An 18,813-nucleotide genomic window follows, 5' to 3' on the forward strand; every position below is an offset into this window, starting at 1 on the left:
TCTAATTGACTACATTCTAGTGATCTTATAGCCAGGAGACTGAGTCATAATAAAGATGATCTATCTAGCTCATAATATGATTTCACAAGGATAGGTCCAGTATTTGTTTCATTTCCATCTTGGCCAACCACTTCATTTGCTTGTTTAGAATAATTATTACATTATTCTATCTGACTGGCACACTGGATACAAAACTGATCTTGAAATTAGGAAAACCTAGATTCAAATTCTGCCTCAACACTTAGGACCTTTGTAACTTGAGGCAATTTACTTAAATTCTTCAACTACAATATCCTCATCTGTAAAACAGGTACATTAATCCCCCTTACCTTCTTGTGTTGCTGTCAGTATCGAATGAGATAATATATATAAATTGCTTTCCAAATCTTTAGGCTCTTTTTGATTGTGAGCTACTTGAGGAACTGAATAAAAAAAAGGTTGAATTTTTATTTAATTTGGCATATAGCCAATGTTAAAATCTGGAGAAGGAAATGGCAAACCACTACAGTATCTTTTCTAATAAAATCCAACTGGAATCACAAAGAGTTGAATATACTGAAAATGACTGAACAACAACAACAAAAACAGTATTAAAATATATTTATTTGAAGCAAGATTTATCCTCAGGTGTTGTTAAGTTTATAAAAATTTGCTTTTCTTGTGATCTTTGTGATCTTTTTACTTTTTTTCCACAGGTAAAAATGAAATTGAAATGTCAGAAAATGACCTGAAAAAACTTCCACTACTTAAATGGTGTGTTTTGGAAGCCATTCGCTTAGTTTCCCCTGGTATAATTGCAAGAAAGGTGATTGAGCCAGTGAAAATTTTGGTGAGTTTTTATTTGCTTATATTATTATTATTATACTAATAAGTATTCTATGAGAAAATATTTCAGATTTTATACTTGCAGCATCTCTCTTGGCCCTATGTTCTATGATATATAAAAAGTTTGAGAATTTTCTCATTAATTTCTGGGTAATTAATCATTTTATTATGGCTGGTGAATAATTAACAAAAGGATGGTCATTTGACTGACTCTCATAACACAAAAGACCCTTCCTTGGAACCTACTCAGCAGTTATATACCCTTTTTAAGTGCCTGAGAGTAGAAACTAATTCTGATTGGCTAATGAGATAATGAATATTGTAATGAAAGAGGGTTTGGGATGACTCTGATCACTTAGTCTTGAACAACGAAATTTGTATATACCAGGCCCCTCCCTGTCTAGGGGGAATCTAAACAAAAGGGAGAATTCACTTCTATCCAGCCTATCTAATTCAATATGATAGGCAGGAAGTCAACACTTCCCCTACACTAGAATTTCTACCTTTTCTATCAAAGTGTCCACATTTAGGTGCATCTGGCCCATTCCTTCATCCTGTCATAACCTGGCTTTTCAAAGGCTTGGCTGGATAACTTTCAGGGGCTAATTTTTAAATGAAGAAATGGAAAGGGGAAAAACCTTAGTCTTAATTCAATAATTGGTCATTAATATAATAGAGAAATAACCATGTCTCTCAATTCTAAAATGGAAAGAGACAGATTCAGACAGACGTGCTGGAATGAATTAACAAAAATAATTGATTACAGAATATTTTTACATAGATTATTTAACTTGATCCTCACTATAGTCTCTACAATAAAGTAGTGTTACCTCCGTTTTAAAGATGAGGTAACTGAAGAGTGGTCATCATCTCCTAAATCCTGACTAAAAAGCATTTATTGAACACTTATTATGTGCTTTACAATGTTTGGGTTTTTTGTTTTTTGGGGTTTTTTTGGTTACAAAGTGTGCCTTTTTAAATATCAGAATAGGAATATGTCTGCCTCAGGGAACATATGCAGAATTCCAAACCTAAAATTAATTACATTTGCAAAGAAGTGGGAATAGTTTTTATCTGTCCTCTGGGACAAGATGATTGATCATTACATTTAGTCTGACAAACTTTGGACTTTTGACATCATTATAGTCACTCAGTAAATTGTTGTGGTTCTGCTTGCTTCATTATACATCAGTTTATATAAGTCCTCCCAGGTTTTCCTGAATTCCTTATATTTATTTATTTATTTTCTCATAATTAAATCATAACAATATTCTCTTGCATTTGTATATCATAATTTTTCAGGCATTCCCTCATCAATGGGCATTCACTTTGTTTCTAGTTTTGTGTTGTTGAAAATATATATATCAACTGGCATTTACATAATGTTTTAATATTTACAGCCCACTTTACACATATTATCTTACAATAACCTCATCAGGTCAGGCAGGGATGATATTACAGAAAACTGAATGAGTTGAGAGAAATGCAAGAGACCACCTCATCCAACTTGTTGTTCAGTCATGTTAGTCATTTCTAACTTTCCACGACTCCATTTGCAGTTTTCTTGGCAAAGTCCTAGAGTATCCCATCTACTACCACCTCGTTGCTCCCATCTGGCTCATACCTGACAAAGAATTCCTTCTCCAATATATAATGTATGTGAGACTAATAAATATTTGGGGCAGAATTTTCCAGCTGAGCTTACATAAACTCTAGTGCTTATTTTTTGTGTCATTTTTAAACAATTCATTTTCTCTTTTTATTACTGACTAAAGAAAACTATTTGAATATAAAGAGCCTATTTTGGAAAAAAAACCTGGTGAGTAAACAAGGCTCTGTACAGGGAATACAGCACTAGTACTGTGAATTATTACACATTAAAACAGTCATTATTGTATTTTTATGGATAACATGTGCATAAAAATATGTCAAAGCAGATTGCTTTTTCCTATACCTCAGTAGATAGTTTTGTGAGTTGCCAAAACAAATAAACAAACTTCTAACCCCTGGTGACCAGTTTTGAGGAGATTGCTTCATACTGTCATCTGAAACAACATAAGGTGATGTTGGGGGCTAGATGAAGGTGATGAAGAAGGGGGTAGAAAGATGAGAAAGATAATGCCTCCTGATCTCTCAGTTCTAGTCAAATCTTGGGAAAGGGATGGCTGATGTTATGTAATGTTGGACTGAGGTGCTACCTTTTTATAAGGAATAGGATAGATTTCTATTTAAAATGGACTGATTTATGGAGCTACCTTCTAGGCCCACTTTCCAATTCTGACTCATACTGGCAGACCAGGATGCTAGAATGTAGTTAAACAACTCTTCCCTCAGAGTTCTAAGGAGTCATCATGAGTGGCTGGCACATTTACTTGTGCTATCACTTAAAAATACCAACTTCTGTGTTCCTCATTGATTATCAATTGACGTTACCCAATTGACGTCAGAGTTAACTAGCTTTTTTTTTAGAAAATTATTTTTACTAAAGTAATATAGTAAAAACAATTACTTAAATAAATAAATTTTTTTAAATTCTAAAAAATCTGGGACACAATTTCCACAATTACTTTCATTCTCCAAGGGAAAATGGGTTCAAGCTTAAAGACCCAGTGCAGATACCCAAAGAGCTATCTGACAGTGCTTGGTTAGAAGTCTTTTTCTTAGGGAGTATCATTAGATTCCCTTTAAGTAGATGTAATTCCTGGTTTTTTTTTTTTTAAAGACTCTTGAATCTGAACCTTCTTTTTATTTTATCAGCTTCAGGCCAGATGTATTGTTTAACAAATAATAATAATAATAATAACTAGCACTTATATAACACTTTAAGTTTAGAAATTACAGACATATTTTATTCCCAAGCAACTTTGAAAAGCAGGTGCTCTCATTATCCTCATTTTACAGATGAGAAAACTGTGGCACAGAGAAGTTAAACACCTTTTCCAGGACCACTCGGCTAAGTCTGTGGGAGGGTTTGAACTCAGGTCTTATTTACTCAAAGTCTAGCTCTCTAAAGATTGAGCCACAAAGCTAACCGAGTATTTATTACTTTGCTACTAGTCCATCTTCTCCAATGATATGAACAAAGCAGGATGGGGAGGAGGGATGGTTTATGGGGAGTGTTATATTTTCTTTGAGCTCATTCTTGCTTGTTTATGATACAATTAAAGAGTCTACATTCTCAAAGTGCTCCCAAAACTTTACTATCGAAGCTGTGGCCAGTATGGCTCTAATGAATATCTTTTTTTATGTACTTAGACCCAGAGTTGTATTTAATTCTTTCAACCAATCTCAATATACTTTTATTATCTGATTTAATCCAATGATTGATGCACTTAATTCCTTTCCAACTTTATTATCTACGTTGTTCACATCTAGTTTATACCTTTGATTGAAATACTATGAGTGTCTAGGAATTCTATACATTTTTTATAATTTTATATATTTGATTCTATGACTTAGTCACAGAGACTTTCTTACCTAAAAACAGTTTTGTTGTTGTTCGGTTGTTTTTTTTTTTCAGTCACGACCTACTCTTCATGAACCCATTTGGGGTTTTCTTGGCAAAGATATTAACATGATTTGCTTTTTCCTTCTCCAGATCATTTTACAGATGTTTAAACTGAGGTAAACATGGTTAAGTGACATGCCCAGAGTCACACAACTACAAAATGTCTAAGGCCAGACTTGAAATCAAGAGCATGAGTTTTCCTGACTCTATATCTAGAACTCTCCAATAAAGATATCCGGTTTTAGTATCTTATTAGGCACTTCTCTGGGATTAAAGTATGGGACTTTCGTAAACCTCCAATGGAGCATACGGTATGCAATAAAACTGCAAATGTATAGGATGACAATTTTCTTCTAAACCCTAGGAGGAGCTAAAGAGTCCTCTACACAAACCTTAGCAAGGGAGACCATTCATTCAATCATATATGTATTTGTTTATTGATTTATTTGCCTATATATTTTTTAGATTAATTCACCTCATCTCTTTCAGACTGGCAGTGTAGTGTCCATTCACAGGCCAGATTCCAAGGCAATTGGCAGAGAAACTTAAAGACAGCTCAGTTTCCCACTCAGACCTGTTTGTTCCTCCTAAGGCAACGTAGATACTCCCCATTCTCCAGGCTACCATATTTTTGCTGAACTTAATGGAAATGTCTGGTCAGCATTAGCCCAGTGCAACTCATAACTTCCGAAATCAAGAGATTCACCTACTCTCTACCAGCCTCCATAGCAATATGGGTTACAGGGATATGTTACCATCTCTGGCCAACTATTTTGTTAAAATTTATATTTTTAATACATAAATGTATGTGTGTGTATATGTAAACACATATATGCACATATATATGTGTGGATATGTTTATGTATATACATATATATTTATGTATAAATTTTGATAGATTTGCTTATTTACCTTGATCTAGAAGTTTTTGTGCAAATTATGAACTGGCTACTCCTTATTAAATCCTCTCCTACTTTAAGAAAAATTCTACTTGTTTGAGTGAGATTCAGTTCATCTCACTGCTCCATTTGTCAAATACTCAAGGAGGTACTTGCTACCATCAGGGGCTCCTGAAATAGGTTTTTCTGAGCTGGTAGTCTCTTTCTGAAGGAATGTTCATAATCTAGTTTTGTAGGGAATTAACATTTCCAAATCTAGCTAGATTATCTTGTGAATAACTATAGCTGGGCCCATAATCAAAGCTTTTCTTGGCTTGGAAAGAACTGAGAGAGCTTTTGCTTTGTGGGCACAGCCTCTGAGAAATGGAGACTAGAAATTCTTAATCTGGAGTGCCTAGTGGGCTGTGGATGAATTTCAAGGGATCTTTGAATTTTGATGGGGAAAAATGCAGCTTTATTTTAACTAATCTCTTAACTAAAATGGAGCACTTTCTTCCATTATATATGAAGGCAAGAAACATTATTCTGAAAAAAAGTCATAGGTTCTATAATACTATCAATGATCCTAGGATCACTTACATGCTATGATAAAACATCATAAAAGGTCAGTGGAGGATTAAGAATTATTACTGTAATTTACATATTTTTAAACCTCTTTAATGTTCTTATGACGGACATAATTTGGTTAAACCGGAAGAAACTTACAAATTGATAAAAATTATTATAATGATCTTTGAAATTAATTATTTTGAGAAATTATGTCATCTTCAAATTGAAATGCTATTAAGTTGATGAATGCTAAATAATGTCCTTACAAAATTTATGTGGAGCAAGATTTCTGAGATTGGCCCCACACTAAAACTATGAAGCATTTTACCATTTCAAAATGGAACAAAACAACAAACCCTAAGACATTTTATGTTCTGTAGTAATTATACTATCTTTCACTGGTAAAGTACTTTTAATTTTTTTTGTAAGTTATACATTTATCTCATTTCATACTCAGTTTTAAAATAATAAGCATGCAATTATACATTATAGATTTTAAAAATTCTTTCTTACCACTGAGCTAAAAATCTCTACAAATTCTCTATATACATTTCAGTTGATGAAGCCCGAAATGGGGAATCAAGAGATATAAGTCCCAGCTAGGACTTGTGACCTTAGTCTATAATAATAAAAATTATAACTATAACCCTAAAATGTACAAATCAGGTTTGCTATTCATTTTCCATTTATTTTATTCTCCTTAGGATCTCTATTATTATTATTATTTGCCTTTTTACAGATGAAAAAACTATGGCTTAGATGTTGTATACTATCAGAAACAGCAGTATTTTTCTTCTACTTCTGTAATTTTATGAATATAGGAAATCCACAATGGGGAAATGACCTCTAACAATTTAATAGATAATTTATGCACTTATGGCCTTGGGACTTGCCTGAATGCATTAAGAAGGAAGATGACTTGCTTAGGATGACCAAGTCTATGTGTGGCAAAAGACTTGAACTCAGATAGTCTGGACCCAGAGGCTGGCCAGATAGATCCATTAAACCATGCTGCTTTTAATACTGTAGTCTTTAGTGAGAGCAGAGTAGACATGTTGATAGGATCTAATTTCTTTCATTTTTCTCATCCTTTCTTCATCTTAGTTTTGCTATTATGTCCTATCTCATCCATTTTTTTAAAATGTCATTTTTTAAGATGTTAGGCAAGTCACTTTTTTTGAGCCTCAGTTTATTCACATATAAAATGGGAAGGCTAGACTTCATGACCTTCAAGCCCAGATCTACGATCTCTTTATTTCATAGTTCCCATTTATAACTGACAGTCCAGCTTCTGGAAGAAACCAGCAGTACAAAGGTCTTTATCTTTAGTTATACTTTCATAGACCTGCTGTTACCATTGTCCTTGTAGCTATTCTCCTTGTACCTCCGAGTTCCATGTGGCCTTTTCTGGCCGCATGTTTTCTCTAATTCTACTTCTTTACCTTAGGAATTTCTGCAATAGGGTCCAGAGCCAACTAATTCTCTTCTCTTCATTCCTGTTTTTGGCATTCATAGCCTGCCTGTGAAGTAAGTAGTGCAGATATTATTTTATCCATTTGACAGAGGAGAAAACTGAGGCACCTATTAAGTGACTTCTTTATAGTTAATATATTATGTTTCTCTGATTTTTCTTTTCCTTTTCTTTCCTATATACTTTTTAAAAAATATTTCTCTTGAGTCTTGTAGTTGAAGATCAAATTTTCTGTTCAGTTTTGAGCTTTTCATCAGAAATGATTGAAAATCCCCTATTTCACTGAAGAACTATCTTTTCTCCTGAAACGTTATACTCAATTTTGCAGGGTAGTTGATTCTTGGTTGTAGTCCAAGTTCCTTTGCCCTCTAGAATATCATATTCCAGGCCCTCTGATCCTTTAATGTGGAAGCTGCTAAATTCTGGATAATCCTGATCGTGGCTTCTCGATATTCGAATTATTTCTCTCTGGCTGCTTGCAGTGTTTTCTCCTTGTCCTGATAATTCTGGAATTTAACTACAACATTCCTCGGAGTTTTCATTTTGGTGTCTCTTTCAGGAGATGAATGATGGATTCTTTCAATGACTATTTTACCCATTGGGTCTACAATATCAGGGCAGTTTTCCTTGATAATTTCTAGAAATATGTTCTTTTAATAAGGCTCTTTTTTTGATCATGGCTTTCATGTAGTCCAATAACTCGTAAATCATCTCTTCTGAATCTGTTTTCTTTGTTGGTTGTTTTCCTATGTGGTGTTTTATATTTTTCTATATTTTAAAAAAATAATTTGTTTGACTGATGCTTGATGTCTCAATTGAGTTATTCACTTCCACTTGTCCAGTTGCAATTTTTAATGAATTATTTTATTCAGTTAGCTTTGTTACCACCTTTTCCATTTGCTAATTCTACTTTAAAAGGAATTATTTTGTTTAGTGGATTTTTTTCCCCATTTTGCCAAATCTAATTTTAAGGAGTTGATTCAGTACACACACACACACACACACACACACACACACACACAGATACATACATACATATATATATTTTAAGGAGTTGTTTTCTTCAGTATAAATATATATTCATATATATATTTATTTGCCATTTCATCAAATCTATTCAAGAAGTTATCTTCAGTATTTTTTCTTTTCCATTTTGCCAAATCTATTTTTAAGAAATTGCCTTCTTCAGTATATTTTTGTGTTTCCTTTTCAAAACTGTTAACTTTTTTTTCATAATTCTTCTGCATAGCTCTCATTTCCTTCTTTCTTTTTTAATTTTTTTTCTTTTGCTGAGGCAATTGGTATTAAGTGATTTGTATTAGGAAGTATTAAGTGTCTGAGGCCAAATTTGACCTCAGGTCCTTCTGACTTCAGGGTCAGCACTCTAATCCACTTCATCATCCCTCTCATTTCTTTCTTCTGCCTCTCTTACATGATTTTTAAATTACTTTTTGAGTTATTCCAAGAGAATCTTTTGAACTTGAGTCTAATCCATATTCCCCTTGGAAACTTTACATGTAGGGATTTTGCCACCGCTGTCTTCTTCTGGGTTTGTGTTCTGATCTTTTCTGTCACCTTAGTAGCTTTCTATGTTCAGGGCTCTTTTAGCTTTTTTGCTCATTTTGAGAAATTGAGCTCTGCTCCAAGAACACAATAGGCACTGTCCTAAGCTTCTTTTGCAGGAGGACATATCTTTTCACTGGCTTACTGCACTGGGATCAGAAGTGCTGGCAGCATTCTTATTGTGTCTGTTTGCAGTTTACCTTCTATATGGGGCTGGAGATCTCATAGCTGGTCTTCTGAGCCACTAACTGGCTGAGCCAGGATTGTGAAACCTCCTTTGATGATTTTGCCATGGCTAGATTCCCTTCACCAGGTCTGCTCCGGAACAAGCTCCCCATCCATCCACGTGAGACAGACCTTTCCTGAAATCCTTCTATGTTATCTTAAATTGGCACTCAGAATTTTTGTGAGCTCTGTCACTCCAGAATCTGTTTAGAGGTTTGGTTTATTGTTGTTTCTGAGGGAAATTAGAAAGAGTTCAGAAAACTTCCTCACTTCTCTCTGCCATTTTCTTCTTCTCTATGTTCTCTGGCTCTTTGTGCAATTAATCCTCTATCCAAGATTATGAGTACAAGTATTATTTAATTTTGAACAGTTGACTGGGAAAATAAGGATTCTTTCACCTAAGTAGTTCTAGCATTTTGTTATTCAGTTCATTAACTCTTATCTAGATTTGGCTCTTGATATAAGCACTAAGATTTACCTTCATATCTTCTTACTATTTGCATATTCCATAGTGACTAAGTTTAATTGTTACCTTCCCCTGTTATCAAATATTTGATTTATCCCAGAGAAAAGAAGATGGTAGTGGGGAATATGATTTTTTGCCCTCAAACACATCAAGATCCATTGTGTGGAATACCTTTTCTAGGTATAGCCAAAGAGTTGGATCCTGATCTTCCAGAATTTTCCTCTTCAATTCTTCCCCTTTCTATTCATTTCCTACACTCTTCTTAGACAATGAAGTACCTTATTACAAATCTTCTCTCTCCCCAGACTGTGGAAGGTATAATCTGATTGTTTTGTTAAGTTTGGTTACCGTTTTTGAGTTAGTTTAATTTTTTTCCTTGGCCTGGTAAATGTGATAAAACTGTTTAGCAATAAATTGTAGTTTATGTTTGTGCTGCTACTTGAATACAGCTTGAATTGGGTGATTGGCAGCAGCCAGGAAAAGCAAAGAGATAGATGTAAACTTGTAACATTGATCAAAGTATGATTTCTAGAGCTGGAAAAGTTATTGATTTTAAATAACTTTTTAGCATAGAAAGAATACATTCTCTGTGACATCATTGGGCAAATGAGTATATAATAGTTAAGTGGGCAGCTAACTAGTTTGACCAGTATTGAGGAGGCATCTGCCATTACTACATCATCCTTTTTTGAACCACCAAGAGAGTGATTAGAAATTATGGCTCAAGGGAGTAGTCCAGTTCACAAAAAAGGTAATATGAAACTGAGGGGTTAGGAAAGAAAAAAGTTAGCCATCCTTACCTGCTTGCTTAGTACAAGGAACATCACTTCTGTAGGAAGAAGAGTTGAATTTTCCTTGAATGTGTCAGTCATATAGTGAAATATCAACAAAAGAAGGGATAATAAACAGTCTCTAGTCTCAAGAAACTCATGGTCAGTAGCAGAGGTGGGGAATCTCTTTTCTTCCAAAGGCCAGCATCAATCATGGGCTCAAACTTATGAACCTATAGAACTCAATCAATAGGAGGTACCTGTGGTTGCCTTAGCAAATAATTTCAAGGGATTTATATGGCCTGCAGACCAGACACTCCCCACCTCTGGGCTATGGAAAGACAGTACTCCCACAAATAAAAAAAATTATCTAGGTGTTTTTATAATTGTTACTGTCCAAAAAATGTAAAGTGCTACCCTGTAAACTTTTAAGCCCCTCCCTCCAAATCTAAGATAATATTATTTGATTTTTTGTGGTTTACCCAGCAACTCCCCATAGCAACAGAAAAGATTGCAATGAGACTGATGCTTAAAGCTGAATTGGTGGCTGTGACTATACCAAGGCAAGTCTCTTGCTAATTTCATGACTTATTATATCTGTGAAGATAAAGTCGACAGCTACCTTCACAATATAATTTCAAGACTTTGTTATATCCTGTGGTTAGAGTGCTGTCCTGAAATCCTTTCCCATTAATATCTGGATTTGTTCATAGCATGGGATTAATTCATTGAATTGTTTAGGTATCATCTTGTCATCCTAACCCTGAAAGAATTAAATGCAAAATAAGCCTTCATTTGGGGGTTGGGAAGGAGGACTCTCTTAACTGCCACTGAGACATTATAATATAAAGAGAACTGGGGAAGGAAGACTAGTCATACAGAAACAGTACACTGTGTTGTGGGAGACATGGTGTGATTCAGGAATTTTTAGCCTTTTATTATGCTATAGGTCTCTCTGGGCATCTGATGAAACTTTTGAACCCCATTGCAGAAACATTTTTTTAAATGAAAAGACAAATAAAAAAATTACATAATATTGCAAAGGAAACTGATCTTGTTGAAATGAAAATGCATATATTTTTTCTTATCTGAGTTTACAGACCTTTTGAAATCTATCCTTAGAGTCTTTGGAGGTTAATGTACTGTAGGATAAGAATTCTTGTACATAGAGTACTGAACTTGGGAGTCAGGAATACCTGGGTTTGATGACACCTCAGACACTTATTAGCTGTATAGCCCTTGGCAAGTCAACCTTGGTTTTCTCAATTAGATTTGGAATGAATGACCTCTTAGCTTCCTTCCATGTGTATGACCTGTGATCCCAAGATACTAATGAATAAAAGACACTAACATCAACTTGATTCTTGTTGAAATTTTGTCTGGGGGCCTCCTGGAATGTCCCATCTAAAATCGTCAAATATAATATAAGTGTCATGTATTCCATTTTATAGAAGGAGAATCTTCAACTGGGGTTACCAGGACCTTTCCAGGGGCTAGAAATAGTGATTTTCCCTTTAAAAATAGGAACATTTGCAGCCATAGGCTGCTGATACTAAGCACTGATGAAATACAAGCAATTATGCAACACAAGTCAATTTTTTGTGTGTGAGGTATGCTTAAAGTCACCCCCTTCATGGAGGGCATTTATAGGTTGATAATGCAGTATTAAATGAATGTGACATTTGATGACTAATCATGATTGTTGTATAATTAACAACTTCTCTTCAGTGAATTTAGTAATTTTGTAATGATTTTTTTATTTCAATAAGGTCAAACAGAAGGTATAAAAATTTAAGGGCACTAATGCCCTTTAATTTAAAAAAAGGTCTTTTGTGAAAGCTAGCTCTTTCAGATGATATGTGTGGTAGCATATTTGCAGTCTCTGCTGTTGGGGATGCTGAGGCTAGTGGATATTTTGAATTCAGAAATTCTAGGCAAAGCTATGATGGCAGAATAAAGGCAGGGATTTCCTTTGGCTTTCACCCAAATCCCTCAAATACCTTTAAATGGTGACTCTGAACAGGTTCTGCAGCTCCAGAACCCATAGGGGAAGGAGTGAAACAGTTTTCTAACCCAGGCTAACTTGGAGGATGAGTGGGAAAGGTCTGTTGCATCAGGATGGGGGAGAAGTACAATTTGGTGTGGGTTGAGCCAAGTGAAGCTGAGCCCAGCAAGCCAGAAGCAGGTCTCTGGACAATTGAAAATAAAGCAAGAGAGGTAGAGGAAAAATTGTGAAGAGAAATGGGAGTGATTCAAGAAAACCATGAAAAATGAGTCAACAGCTTATAAAGGAGACACACAAAAAATACTGAAGAAAATAACAACTTAAAAATAGACTAGGACAAATGGTAAAAGAGGTACCAAAAAAACCAGTGAGGAAAAGAATGCCTTAAAAAGCAGAATTGGCCAGGTGGAAAAAGAGGCACAAAGATTCACTGAAGAAAGTAATTCCTTAAAAATTAGAATTGAGCAAATGGAAACTAATGACTTTATGAGAAATTAAGAAACAATAAAAGAAAAACAAAAGAATGAAAAAAATGTAAGACAGTGTGAAATAACTCATTGAAATGCAGGAATTCTGAGCTTCAGTGGGACTAAGCAAATCAGATGTCTGTACTAAATCTGACATCAGAGTGGTGAGCCCAGTGGTGAGCTTTTAAGACTGTACAATACTTAAGAAGGAATGAACTGATTCAGGTAAATAATAGTTGTTCAGTTGTTCCAATTATGTCCAACTCTGACCCCATTTGGAATTTTCTTGGCAAAGATACTGGAGTGGTTTACCATTAACTTCTCCAGCTCATTTTGTAGATGAGGAAATGGAGGGAAACAGAGTAAAGTGATTTTGCTCAGAATCATACAACTAGTAAATGTTTGAGGAAAGATTTGAACTCAGGAAGATGAGTCTTCCTGACTTTAAGCCTAGTGTTCTACTCACTGTGCCATCTAGGTGCCCAAAGTCAAATATGAAGCAGCTCAAAGCTTCCATGGCAATTGAGAGTGGGATCAGGCCTTCCAATCTGGGTGACATTATAGGACGATCTAATCTAAGAAAAGAAAAATAAAAGCCCTTTATTAAAAATCCCTTACTAAAAGCCCAGTGTAGAGGTTCAAGAAAAAATATACTTGCAATATAGGTAGGCTTCCTGTATTAGGAAGCTCTCTCTAGAAAAATTTAGCCTCATTCTTGTTTCTAGAGGAATTCTACTTCTGCTCATCTATGCTCTAGAATAGAAAAACACTCTATCATTTATCCTCTTTTGTCCTCCTTTTGACATGGCTCTTTTCTTCCTGTATAACTGTTGCTGTTTTAGTACAGAAGAAATTTGCTGCTGCTTCCTGGTGCTATTATCAAGCACCCCTAGGGACAGCATGTTTTCTCCTCCCCCACTAGTGGCAGGGCAGCTATTGCCCCACCACTGGGAATAACTGCAACCTACAATTTCTGTGTCTATCATCGGTGACTTTGTCACTTCTAAAACAGATCTAAAATTGATTTATAGTGGCTTTAATTTTGACTTTGGGGTTTACTTACACTGTTCTTCATAGGAATTGATAATGAATTTTTAGGAATTTTTAGAATTTTTAGAAAGAAAATGAATTTTTGACAGGTGGTAGACATTTGTGTGTTTTTATGGTCTGCTAATTTTTTATGACATAATTGTGAGAAGAGTGGATACAATGTTCAGAAAAAAGTGATATCTTCTTGGCCTTCTAATAAAAAGATTAGCTTGTCATCCCCCACAATATACTTGTTATTTTATAATTAATAAAGATCTCTTTAAAAAGTGAATACTTTCATTGCAGTTAGATTTATAATTTATAACTGTTTTTCTGTTTTAGAATTATACTGTTCCTTCTGGTGATATATTAATGATGTCTCCTTTTTGGGTCCATAGAAATCCAAAGTATTTTTCAGAACCTGAATTGTTCAAGCCTGTAAGTTTTCTTTTTCATTATGTCTTCTTGTTCTGCATCATTCATATATATTATTGATCCAGAAATTATGTAATAGAATTGCTTTCTTATTTGATAATCTGATAATAAGCTAATTCATTCCACAAAAGTATTTTTGAGAAATGGTATCATGCTACTCAAATAATAAAAACTGGCCACAAATTTAGAATGGGCAATATGTATAAATTGGAAAGGATCTTTGGATTTGGAAGCAGATATAAAAACAGATTTACCTGATACTGTGTTCTCCTACCTTGTGTTCTTCAGGCTATTTCACTGTGCTTAAGTTGAGTATCAGTCTAAATATAGTACATATGTACATGTTGTGCATGTACACACACACACACACACACAAATTTTGCTAGTGAAAATTGAAGTCATATATAAAATTTTGTCCTCTCCCCCTAAGAATTGTGTAACTTTGGGCCAGAAATGAACAGTGTCATTTAGTTCATCCCCTGTCTCTCAAGACATTGCCATAAATGGCATCCAGATGTATTGACTCAATTTTCCTTTGTTTTGACCATCTCCAATGTCTTATTACCAAAATTATAATGAAGGGTGATTTTATGTTGAAGCCTAAGATTTTATTATAAATATCCCTGCTTTTATAAGGTTAATTCTTTATTTGATTTACATTGTCATTACATTTACCACTTACAGAGATTCTTTTTTAAATCTTTTTTATTTATAAACATATTTTCTAGAAACAGAATTGTGCCTGATATTAATAACAGATTGGAAAAAATTACTAGCAACACTGCAACTTTATATGCAAGGATTAGCTGTACGAGGTCATTTTTAGCCTAGAGAAATAAAGTTAAGCTTATTTATACAAGGCTGACTTGGAAAAAAATGTTTTCTTCCCACAGGAACGTTGGGAAAAGGCAAATTTAGAGAAGAATGCTTTCTTGGACTGGTTTGTGGCATTTGGAGGAGGGAAGTACCCATGTCCAGGAAGGTCAGTGAGACAGCTGGATTGGATTTATTCAGAAATTATGTTGACAATAACTCAACTAAAGAAAGCATTTTCTTAATCTTCCTTTACTTTAAGTCTAAATGGATTGTGATTGCTTCATTTCTTATGAAAGTGGCTAATAACAACACTTTTGGCTTTTGGCACTAGCAAAGTTTATTCTGACAAAAAAAGGTCTCATTACTTATAGTGAAAATTGATGTGCAAATTTCATATGCCAGGCTTTCATTCAAAAGGAATTTATTCATTCATTATCCATTCATTCATTCAACACCTGCTAAATACCTATAAGGTATAGTGCACTGTGTTTGTTTTTGAGGAAAATACAAAAATAAATTAGATTTCGTCTCTGCCTTCCATGACCTTATAATTCATAAATAAGTCTAGTTGTACTTTAAAATAATTTTATATTAGTCATTTTGTTCAAGAAGTCTCAAAGACAAAAGAAAGAAAGTTAAAAATAGCATGCTTCAGTCTGTATTCAAACACTATCAATATTCTCTCTGGAGGCAGATAGTATGCTTCATCATTAGTTATTTGGGATTCTCTTGGATTATTCTGTTGGCTGAGAATAGCTAATTCATTTATAGTTCTTCATCAAACAATATTGCTGTTACTATGTACAATGTCCTCCTGATTTTATTCACTTCACTATGTATCAGTTCATATAAGTCTTTCCAGGTTTTTCGGAAATGATCCTGCTTTTCATTTCTTGCAGCACAATAGTATTTCATTGCAATCATATTGGTTGATTGGTTTGTTATTTTTCCTTCTTGAAGAGGACCAAAATTACATCACTATTTAAAGTCAAATTACAGTGCATCTTCCTGTAGCTGATCAAACCAATACAAAACTCAGAATGCTCTGCATAAATCAAACACAAATAATTCCTATGAATATCTGGAGTGGATTCTCTAACTTTGCACATCTCATGTTTCTTCTGAGCTACTTCAGTTCTGCTTTGATCCCAGAATCCTGTACTTTTTCTGATTAGGGCATGTCATGATGGTTAATCCTGTGAAAGTGTCTCCCGTGTCCATGCAACCAATTCTAAAGTTCTTAAGACAGACTTTGAGGATATCCTTGTATTATTTTTTCTGACCACCAAGTGAGCACTTAACCTGTGAAAGTTCTTCATAAAATAGTCTTTTTTTTAAAGTGTACATTTGACATTTGAACAATTGGCTAGCCCAGTGGAGTTGCACTTTCTGCTGTAGAGTTTGAATGTTTGACAATTTAGTTGAAAAACAAAACGACCTTAATGTCTGGTATCTTATTTTGCCAGGTGATCTTCAGAATCTTCCTAAAACAATTTAAATGGAAGCAGTTAACTTTCCTGGCATGGTGGCATACTGTTTAGATTTCTTAGGCATACAAACAAGAAGGTTAGCACAAAGACTTGGTAGACTAGTCAGTCTTGTAGTTTTGTAGTCAGTCTAATGCCCCTCCTCTTCCATACTTTCCTTCAAAACCTCACTAAAACTGAACTAGTTCTGACAATTTGTGTAGGCATTCTCTATTTGATGAGCATCCATTTGATTTTCAATTTTTAGTCACTACAAAAAGAGCTGGTATAAATATTTTTTGGTATATGTAGGTCCTTTTCCCTTTTGTGAGATGTCTTTGGGATATAGACCTTAAAGTGATATTGCTGGATCAAAGAGTATAAACAATTTTAAAACCCTTTGGGTATAGCTCCAATTTGCTTTCCACAAAGATTGGATTGTTCAGAAATCTACCACTAGTGCATTAGTGAACCAGTTTTCCCACATCCCCTGCAACATCCAACATTTTTCTTTTTTGTCACATGAGCCATCTTGATAGGTGTAAGATAGTACCTCAGAGTTGTTTTAATTTGCATTTTTTCAGATCAATAGTGATTTACAGCATTTTTTTAGACTATAGTTTTGATTTCTTTGCCTGGAAACTGCCTATTTATATGTTTGACCATTTATCAATTGAGAGTTATATTTTTATAAATTCTTCTCAGTTCTGTACATATTTGAGAAATGAAGTCTTTATCAAAAATACTTTCTACAAAATTTCCCCAGTTTTCTGCTTTTCTTATAATTTTAGTTGCATTGGTTTTGTTTGTGCAAAACTTTTTATTTTCATATAATCAAAATTGTTTTACATTTTATAATGTCCTCTATATTTTCTTTGTTTCTAAATTCTTCCCATATCCATAAAACTGACAGATAAACTATTCCATGATCTCTTAATTTGTTAATTTTTATATGTAAATCATATACCCATTTTGTCCTTATCTTGGTATATGGTATGAGACCTTGATTTACACCTAGTTTCTGTCATATTATATTCTAGTTTTTCCTGCAGTTTTTGTCAAAAAATTAATTTTTGTTCCAAAAGTTTGGCTCTTTGGATCATTTACTATAATATATGTTGTCTCTAATCTATTCCATTGATCCACCACTCTTATTTCTTAGCTAGTGCCAGATTGTTTTGATAATTACTGTTTTATAGTACAGTTTGAGATTTGGTATGACTTTCATTCACATCTATTTTCATTGATTCCCTTGATATGTTTGAACTTTTGTTTTTCCAGATGAATTTTGTTATTATTTTTTCTAGTTCTATAAAATGATTTTTGATAATTTGGTATGTCACCGAATAAATAGATTAATTTAAGTAGAATTGTCTTTATTATATATTGGCTTGGCTTTTCCATGTGCAATTAATATTTTCCCAATTGTTTAGATCTGACTTTGTGTGAAAAGTGTTTTATGATTGTGTTCATATAGTTCCTGGCTTTGCCTTGGCAGACTCCTAAATATTTTATATTGCCTACAGTTATTTTAAATGGAATTTCTCTTTCTACATCTTGCTGCTGATATTTCTTGAAAACATACAAATGCTAATGATTTTGTAGGTTTATTTTGCATCATGAAACTTTGTTAAAGTTATTAATAATTTAAAGTAGACTTTTTTGTTGTTTCTCTAGGATTTAAGTATACCATCATATCATAACAGTTTTGTTTCTTCATTGCCCATTCTAATTCATTTATTTTTCTTCTCTTATTGCTGTATATAAAATTTCTAGTACAATATTAAATAATAGAGGTGATTATGGACATCCTAGCTTCATCCCTGATTGTATTAAGAAGGCTTCTTCACTTATCCCCATTACAATTCATACTTGCTGATGGTTTTAGATAAATATTACTGATCATTTTAAGATAAGCTCCATTTATTTCTATGTTCTGTAATGTTTTTAATGGGAATGGGCAATGTATTTAACAGAGACTTTCTGCATCTATTGATATGATTTTTTTTTATTTCTGTTGGTACTATTATTGATACATCAATTCAATTACACTGATAATTTACCCAATATTGAACCAGTCATGCATTCCTGGTATAAATCCCATTTGGTTATAGTGTATGATCATTGTAATATGTTGTTGTAATCTCTTTGCTAGTATTTTTTCAAAATTTTTGCATTAAATATACATTAAGAAAATTGATCTATAATTTTCTTTCTCTTTTTTGGCTTTTCTTGGGTAAGATATCAGCATCATATTTGTGCCATAAAAAAGAATTTGGTAGGATTCTTTCTTCACCTCTCTTTTCAAATAATTTATAT

The 18,813-nt window shown here is 33.8% G+C and overlaps 1 protein-coding gene across 1 annotated transcript in view; it reads left to right on the plus strand.

Annotated features, from left to right (window-relative positions):
- Nucleotides 1-18,813, plus strand: part of LOC100919523 (24-hydroxycholesterol 7-alpha-hydroxylase) — a 137,111-nt gene that overhangs the window by 88,882 nt on the left and 29,416 nt on the right. Inside the window, exons 8-10 of the mRNA XM_003769128.3 lie at nt 696-829; nt 14,120-14,215; nt 15,106-15,194. Coding sequence (XP_003769176.1) covers nt 696-829; nt 14,120-14,215; nt 15,106-15,194 — 319 coding nt within the window. The remainder of the gene's footprint in view (nt 1-695; nt 830-14,119; nt 14,216-15,105; nt 15,195-18,813) is intronic.

This window comes from Sarcophilus harrisii, chromosome 4 (genome assembly GCF_902635505.1).
Source record: "Sarcophilus harrisii chromosome 4, mSarHar1.11, whole genome shotgun sequence".
Lineage (NCBI taxonomy): Eukaryota > Metazoa > Chordata > Mammalia > Dasyuromorphia > Dasyuridae > Sarcophilus > Sarcophilus harrisii.